Here is a 9,227-nt window from a genome sequence, read left to right on the forward strand (position 1 = left end):
AATGTGGCAAACGTCGTAATTAAAACACCAGAAGTGGATTTTTATTTTCAACTTTAGGCCTCTGAATTTTTCTAGTAAACACAGTTCAGCTATGTGGCAAAGTCATGGGTGGCAGCTAAAAAAAAAACAAAAACAAAAATGAAATAAAAATGACTTTTTACAACCTTTTTAAGAAAAAAAAAAATCCAAATTAAAAAAAGAAAAAAAGGAAATGCAAAAAATACAAAAGTACAAAAAAATTCCCTCAACCACAAAATTGATTTGTCTTTTCTGTGGCTGTATCACATGCACATACTCTACTAGTACTCGTTACAGCCATGTGGCACGATTTTGATTTGACTGTACAACAACAACAACAAAAAAAAAAGCCTTTGTTCCAAAATTATTTGTTCTGATAACTTAAAAAACATAATATAAAAATAAAGGATGAATTTGACTTTTCCTCCAAAAAGAAACAACAAAATTTGAACCAAAAAAAAAAAATTCAAACCAAACCAAATGAAACCAACAACCAAAGGATGGAAAGTCTGGCTAAGAGGCAAGTTGCTGACAAACGAAACGATGAAATGCGTGGACGCTGATGGATTGAAGAAGGAAAAACATGAAGGAAGCGAGTCTTGGCTTAATGCTTTGCTCAGCGCCATGATACCAGGCCGTGACAAGAAAAATAAAAGAAAGCAAACAGAAAACAAACAAACAAACAAAAAAACCATGACACAAAAAAAAAACAAAAAAATCCACCCCACCCCCCAAAAAAAATCAAAAACCAAAGATGAAAAGCAATATACAAAATCTCAAAGATAAATACAATATTTATAGTTGATATGTTACAAAATAAATTCCCTCAGTGACTGCGGGTGTTCACGTGAAAGCATTGCAATGGTTAAGACTCTTTTACCCCTTTTACAGGCTTGGCTAAGGGATAAAAATTTTGCTTTTTTTTTTTTAAATTTTTATTTCTTTTTTTTTTTCTTTTTTTTTTTTTTTCCCCTAGATAGCTCGGTGGGTCTGAAAAAAATTCAAGACAAGTGTATAAATATTTAGCTACAACTTTGGCAAAATCACAAAAGTCTACGATTTTATAACCACATACAAAACACATTAGGGGAGAAGGAGCTAGAAGTCAAAAGGACAAATTCTCTGGTACAAGAAACATAGACTTCACAGTAGCCTAAGAATGCAAGAGTATACAGTGCTAGCAAAAGTTGAAAAAATGTTGCAGGTCACACTTTGCTCAACAGGAAGCTCTAGCAGTGGAAGTATATTTTTTTTTTTTCGTTTTGTTTTAATCGTTTTTAACCAACAGACAGTAGCAACTCTTCTCTTCTCTGTCAGTGTGCTTGTCGAAGGCAAGAGAATTCAATATCAAAGTACAATTCCTAACTACAATAAGTTACAAAGTTCCATTTCATTAAGATGAAGTTAAGCAATGATAAACCCTCCCATACCCACCCCCTTGCCCCCCAATTCTGTGGTTGATTTAAATTCTAATCATATATTCATCCTTTTTTTTTTTTTTTTAATTATTATTATTATTGTTGTTAACTCCAGTTTGATGGCTCATAACCTCCTTGGCCCCCCTCCCCCTTTCTTTTTTGTTTGGTTTTTTTTATTTTGTGTGTGTGTGTGTGTTGTTTTTTTTTTTCTCTTTTTTTTTTTGTGTGTTTTTTTTTTTCTTTTCCACCACAAAAAAATATTTCACATTATAGAGATACACAACCATTGTGAATCTAGTTATGAAGTACAGAAAAATGTTTGGAGGCATTTTTCGTCAGTGTTTCATGATAATCAAAATGGTGCATCCACAAAGTTTCTCCCAACACATAGCAAGTACTAGACATAGCCAAGACGTAATCAGAAACTTTATACAAAATAGGCGTCGCTTTTTTGTTTTTGTTTTTGTTTTTTTTTTCTTCCTTAATTCTTCAGGACTGAGAAATGTGAAAATATGAGGAAAAAAGTCAGTCAATAAAATGGAATTGTTCATGAAGAAGTAGGTTGTTTTGCATGTAGATTTCTTAATAGTTTAAATAAAATCTTTAAACAAAGTCTTTTGTTCTGTGTTTGTGTTTTGTTTCGTAGCATTTCGACTCGTTGCTGATCCTGTGTGGAGATAACTTGGTTTCCCATCAGCATGTCTTAATGTACTAAACTTGTCCCCTAAGCCCATCCTCTGAAGCTTGGTTGCTACGGTAGGTAAACAAAAGTGACTTTACATTGGCGGGACTACAAGCCCAGACATAGCTAAAAGACAAAAAAAGAAGAAAAGAAATATCAGCCATTATTAGCACATTTGTGAAAGATACTTCCTCTTCAAAGAAACCGCGATGCTCAACACCATCCGGGAGCAGGATGGGGTTGGTGGATGCTCCTCCAGGCCACAGTATCCTCTGACCAAGTGACATGCACTTTTTGCACTAAAGCACTCCATGAAATGAGGCTTTGGGTGGGGTTTTGTGCACAGAGTGTGGAGCTGGGGTCAGGATCCTGACAGCTGAGGAATGACATAGTCACCCCTGGTTGTGTCAAACTTGATGGGGCCCTGAGCACCCTGATCTAATTGGAGATGTCCCTACTCACCGCAGCAGAGCTGGACAAAATCACCTTCGTTGAATCACAGAACACTTTTGGTAGGAAGGCACCTTTAAGACCACTGAGTCAAATCTTCAGCCTAAAACCACCATGGCCATTAAACCATGTCCCAAAGTGCCATGTCCACTCATTTCTTCAATGGCTCCAGTATCCCTATTTCACCCCCTCCCTGCACAGCTTGTTCCAATGCCTCACCATTCTTGCAGGAAAAAATTCTTCCTAACCTTCAATCTAAACCTCCCCTGGCACAATTTCAGGCCATTTCCTCTCATTCTCTCACCTGATACTAGGGAGAAGAAATGGACCCTCACCTCACTACAACCTCCCTTCACAGAGCTGTAGAGAGTCTTCCCTCAACCTCCCCTTCTCCAGACTAAATAATCCCAGTTCTCTCAGCCAGGGACTTCTCTCCACCTTTAAGGGTGCCTTCCAACCAAGTGCATTCTGTGATTCTGTGTCAGGCATCCCTGTGAGACTCCACCAACCACAATTTCAGCCCCAGACCTGCCACCTGGGCAAAAACCTCAATTTCCACAATTGTACTCTATGACAGCAGTGGGATCAAGCAGGTCAAGCACTCTTAAGACCAAAGTCCAAGTAGCTCTCAATTAAGGAGGCCAAGCACCATAAAAAGGCATGACATTAATATACCCAACCCTCCATCTTCTTTATTTTTAACAGATAAAGACTGAGATGCCAACAACTACATTGTTGAGACCATCTTTAATTTTGCTATTGTTTAATTTTTATTCTTCTTTTCCCCATAATGATATTTCTCATTAATTTATGTACAACAGATATTAATAAATTTGTTCGTGTGGTGATGTGAACTTCAATTTCTCAGTTCATTAATTTCAACAATATTAATTTATTTCAGATTCACTGTTGCGTCTTTAGGCTTTGGAAGGGCTGGGTACGTACACGTTTCATACCTAACACAACCTCCTACAGCAGCCAGCACCATAATCTGCATGGCCAAAGTCACTCCAAGAGCTGTGACTAGAGCCTCAAGCAGACCTGGGCCTTCCATAGGCAGTTGTGTAAGCTGATGTAAGGCACTTGTATAGGACTATTTCTCTAAAGCAGATCACAGGTGAAGTTTTTGAAACAGGTCAAAGTTTTCCAGATCTTGTACTTTTTCCACCATAAGATATATCATAGAATCATAGAAGAATGGTTTGGGGTCGAAAGGACTTCTAAAGGTCATCTAGTCCAACTCTCCTGCACTTAGATAGGACATCTGCAACTAGAGCAGGCTGCTTTGAGCCTGAAACAACCTGACCTGAAACGGTTCCAGGGATGGGGCTTCTATGACCCTTCTGGGTAACCTGGGACAGAGTCTCACCACCCTCAGCAGCAAACATTTCTCCCTTCTCTCCAGTCTGAATCTCCCTCTTTTAGTTCAAATCATTGCCCCTTGTCCTGTCACAACAGGCCCTGCTCAAAATTCTGCCCCCAGCTCCAATCATCCTCTCTAAACACTGAAAGGCCACCAGCAGGTCTCCCTTGAGCCTTGTCTAAGCTGAACAACCTCAACTCAGATATGTCAGAATTGAGACAGAAATCATAATTTTGCCTGTTTTAAACCTAAACAGCAACCACAGTCACAAAACTCAAATGAAGAATCATGTGTGTGCTGGCAGAGACCCAAAATACTGAGTTGCTTCATCATATTTCCACTAAACCTCCTTTGCTCCACTCTACATTTATCGAGTCCAGCCATCAACCTAACACCACCATGGTCCTTAAACCATGTCCCAGACTACCATGCCCACATGTTTCTTCAACACCTCCAGGGTCTCCACTCCACCACCTCCCTGGGCAGCCTGTTCCAATGCCCTCACCACTCTTGCAGGAAAGAAATTTTTCCTAATATCCAACCTAAACATCCCCTGGGACAATTCCAGGCCATTTCCTCTCATTCTATCACCTGATTCTAGGGAGAAGAGACCATCCCCCACCTCACTCCAACCCCCTTTAATGAAGTTGTGAAGATCAATGAGATCTTCCCCCAGCCTCCTCTTTTCCAAACTAAACAATCAAGCAAGATGCAGTTTTAGAAGGAGACAGAGAATCTTTTGTTGAAGCAGAGAGCAACTCTGCTTCAGAACAGAGAGCAGCAGCTATGAAAATTAAGTTACAACTGAAAAGTTGGGACATGTGGTTGAGTCACCATCCCTGGATGTGTGTAAAAGCCATGTAGACCTAGGGCTTGGGGATATGGCTTAGTGGTGGACTTGGTAATGTAGGGTTAATGGTTGAACTTGAAGGTCTTTTCCAACCTAGATGATTCTATGATTCTATATTGTGCCTCCAATTTTGTAGTTCTTTCAAGCTGAAATAAAAAATCAATGTGTATCTTATACCTTAAATGCCCATTGTTTGAAGCAGGAAAAAGCCCTTTGCTCTAAGGAACCCATACACTAGCATCCTGCTCTTAAGGACACGTGCGAGTACTTCACTTTCTGCTCACAGGCTATGCCATGGAAGTCATAGAAAGTCAAGAAGATTGTAACTTTCTGGATAAGGCCCAAAGGCCCTTTTTCTTTCAGACTCACAGCATTGAGTCATAGCCTCAAAGAAACTCCTCTGCAAGCTGCAGCTCCAAGTTTTCACCCTAATTAGGGTATCAGTTTGTCAAAGATGGATGTGCAACTGACAAGGAAGACCACCACATCCTGGCTGGCATTGCCTGCATGCTGACCTGTCTGAGATTTCCCCAAATTGTCTTATTCTATTCCTTTTCTGCTTAACTTCTGCTTGGATCTCTTTGAATCCCTTTGTTTGCTATAGACTTCTCCATGTTCACTCTTGGGCAGTATGTCCTAATTGACTGAATAGCTTATTGGGGGCTTGCTTACAATCAGCAAGGTGCTCCTGATGCTTAGGGTCATGTTACTACAAACCAGGAGTTAGAGCAGCCCTACTTCTGCTTTATACTATGTTAGGAGACAAAATCATCCATCTGAGGTCCAGATCTTACAGTCTGTACCAAGAACAATGCTTCTTCCACACAAAGACAAATCCTACAGTGCTTGGGCCAGCAAGGATGGATGCAGTTAACTTCCACACAAGTAGTTTGTCCTAGGAAAGGACTGCTTGTGACTGTGGGGCTGTTAGATGTTGGGTTTTGACATTCTTTCACCTGTCTCTGCACCGTGTTACCAAACCTCGTTAGGAAAAACTGGGCTGCTTGGCCTCACCATGTCCATGAGTGGTGCCTTGCCACAGAGGAGTCAAGGAACGTTTTCAAAAACTATCCAGCTGGCTTTTACTTCAGGACAGAGCTTCTGTGGTGAAAGGGAATGTAAAAAGCAATAAGAGAGGTTGCTCAAGCTGGTGGTGGAATCACTATCCCTGAAGGTGCTCAAGAGTCTTGTGGATATGGCACTTTGAGACATGACTTGATGGCCACAGTGGTGTTGGGTTGGTTGACAGCTCAAATTGGGGATCTTAATGTTTTTTCTCCCAACCAAAACAACTCTATGATTCTATGATATCCTGCTCTGTGAATAAAATAGCACATCATAGCCAGGTTCATGGACTGCAGGGTTTAGTTTAGATACAACAGTGGCCACAAGATCTCACTTCAGTCTTGGCTCGACTAAACATATGTGGCCATTCCTAACAGTGCAGGCTCCTCAGCTGTCACTCAGCCCTTTCACTTGCCACTGTATGATGAGGCCCTGGACTTAAAAAACTCCAGATGTGTTGGGTTGCAGTTCCTGAATTCCATATTTTAGTTTAATGATGAAAATGTGGTGATCAGGAAGCTCTCAAGCTGCTTGTAGAGTGGTTCAAAAAGCAACAGATTAAACTTTTCAAAGGGTTTAATGTCAAGAAATGGGTAGGAAAATAGGAAGAAGGAAGGACAAAGCTCCTACATAATTGCACAGGTAAATTCAGTATGGATAAGTGTCTCCTGCATTACTAGTTTTCATGGAATCATAGAATCATAGAATGGCCTGAGTTGGAAGGGACCTTAAAGATCAAGTTCCGACCCTCCTGTCATGGACAGAGACACCTCTGACTAAACCAGGTTACTCAAAGCTTCATCCAGCTTGGTCTTAAACAATTCCATGGACGAGGTGTCCACAGGTTCTCGGGACAACCCACTCCACTGTGTCACCACTCGTCCCTGTCTTGCCACTCAGCTCTGGCTGCAGTTCAACTCAAGATACTAGTTGAGATCTGTGAGGACAGCTGAGTGAAGTATTAGCAATCCAAAGCCTTCCATTAGTTCAGCACAAATTAACTCAATAGCTTTGGTTGGAAACAACAATCATGCCTCTTTGCTGTGATGGTAAAGGAACTCGACAAGGCTATGCCAAATGCAATTTGATTTTTCTCCTCAGCCCAAGAAGACTTGCTACTTTGTGTGAATAATTCAACTTTTTGTCACAGTTCTAGGACTGACTTCTCTAATTTCCAGACCACAAAGATATTCTTTCCATTTTGCAGAATCACAGACTGGTTTGAGTTGAAAGAGACCTTAAAGATTACCTAGTTCTACCCCACTGCCATGGACAGAAACACCTTCGTCTTAAAGTTTCATCCAGCTTGGTCTTAAACACTTACAGGGACGGGGCATCCACAGCTCCTCTGAGCAGTCTAATCCAGTGTCTCAACACCATCATGATAAGGAATTTTTTCCAAATGTCTAATCTAAATCTACCCTACTCCAGTTTTATACCATCACCCCTTGTCCTATCACTACGCTGGGTAATTTTGCTGTCCAGTGACAGGACAACAGGCAGCAGGCACAAAATGGAACCTGGGAGGTCCCATCAGAACATGAGCAGAAAATTCTTTGGTGTGAGCATGCTGGAGCCCTGGAATAGCTGCCCAGAGAAGTTGTGGGACCTCCTTGTCTGGAGAGATTCCAAACCCATGTGGCCATTGTGATCCTGGGGAAGCTGCTGTGGATGTCCCTTCTTTAGCAAGAGGGATGGACTGGATGATCTCCAGAGGTCTCTTCCAAACTCCACCATTCTAGGATTCTGGGATTATGTGATTGTTGTTTTGTCTGGGCATAGAAAAAGCTTTATCCAGAGTGAGGAGGGATCTCATCCTAAGAGCTAACTTCATGAGCTACTCGACACAATCAATACTGACTGATTTGAAGTCACCTACTAAGTATTTATCAAAAAAACATTTTTTATCAGGGCGTGAAGGAGGGGGAGACTGGGGCTTGGGGAGGTGCCAGGTGATCATTGTCTGCTGGCAACTGCACATTTAGCCTGCTTAGTCTTCTGAAACCCCCACTCTGCATTAATCTTGACCTTTTAAACCCCTGAAATGTTGAATAGCTGATGGGAAGCCCTTTAGTTTACAAACTGAAATTAGAGTAGTTTAGATAATTTTAATCTAGATCTTTAAATTTTCTATTTTTGTGAGTAAATCAGCATTAAGTCAGTGAGGATATCGATGTACAGATACCTTGTACACAATAGCTACAGAGCAACTGCCTGAGATCTAAGACATGTTACCATGAGTTTTCTTTCCTTCCCTTTCCTTTCCCCTTCCCCTTCCTTCTCCCACTCCTCTCCTTTAATATTAACTATATTTAGATTTATTTTGTTTTATTTTACTTCAGTGTTTACTTTCTATACTAGTGTCTTTGTATAAAAGAAGGAAAGTAGGACACTGGATTAATTTAAGAATGGATAATCTTTCCTAAGAATATTGCTTATACCTGGCATAGTTTCCTACTGACAGTAACACAGTGAAGCTTCCACTAAAGACCCATGTAATGACAGAAACTGTTAATCTAATTATCCTTTTATTTAACATCCATTCTACAAAGAGATTTATGTAGCTGGATCCTCAGCCCTTCATTGACCCAAGTAGCATAACAAGCTCTCAGATACTTTTTTGGGGGGAGCCCCAAGAAGTTAATACAAAGCTGCAGGGACATCCTTTTGAGATGCTGATCTTGAACTGCCTGGATGGATTTTTGGTGGACAAGTAGTTTATAGGATTCCATCTCTCTAAAGTTCCTTAAGGTAGGTATCATGCAATGATGGTGTCAACTAGGCAAATCAAATCTATCTGCTCATTGTGTTGCACAGTTCATGGTAACACAGAGAGTAAATGATACTGTGATACCTAAACTAAAGTTAAGAAGAGGGATGACATCAAGGATAAAAGTGTCTGCACTTTTTGATTTCCATGGTGTTTGAAGTTCTTCAATTTACTGCACATGATTTGTAAATCAAAGGCCAAAAAAACCCAACCCTTTTCAATGACTCAAATGCATTGGGCAATATTCTCTTCCAAATGTTAAAATATGCCATGAAAAAGATTTCTTTTTTTTCACATTCTTATTCTTCCACCAGACATCATCATTCCTCCGGTCCCATGCTCAGCAGGGGACCATGAAAATTCTCCCAGTGATTTAGAAACTGTTTGTTACACTGCCCACGTGAAACCACATGGGTTAGGAAAATGAAGCAGCTTAATATTGCCTGCCTTAATTAAAATATTTAGTCCTTCATTTAGGGAAGCAACCACTCCAACACCACAGTAAGAGAGTTGAGATCAGCGGAGCATGAGGACTGCCTGTGCAAGCAGCTGGCTAGTCCAAGGGAAGGTTACTTCACTAAGTAAGAGCTTAACATGATTTACAAATACTT

The 9,227-nt window shown here is 40.5% G+C and overlaps 1 protein-coding gene across 11 annotated transcripts in view; it reads right to left on the minus strand.

Annotated features, from left to right (window-relative positions):
* Positions 1–1,823: 1,823 nt before the first annotated feature.
* Positions 1,824–9,227, minus strand: part of EBF3 (EBF transcription factor 3) — a 139,211-nt gene continuing 131,807 nt past the window's right edge. For all 11 annotated transcript variants that reach the window (XM_068140230.1, XM_068140227.1, XM_068140226.1 and 8 more), the window contains one exon: positions 1,824–2,244. In XM_068140230.1, coding sequence (XP_067996331.1) covers positions 2,213–2,244 — 32 coding nt within the window. In that variant the 3' untranslated portion in view covers positions 1,824–2,212. The remainder of the gene's footprint in view (positions 2,245–9,227) is intronic.

This window comes from Melanerpes formicivorus, unplaced genomic scaffold, assembly GCF_026170545.1.
Source record: "Melanerpes formicivorus ecotype bairdi unplaced genomic scaffold, bMelFor1.0.p_v2 SCAF_6, whole genome shotgun sequence".
Taxonomy (NCBI): domain Eukaryota; kingdom Metazoa; phylum Chordata; class Aves; order Piciformes; family Picidae; genus Melanerpes; species Melanerpes formicivorus.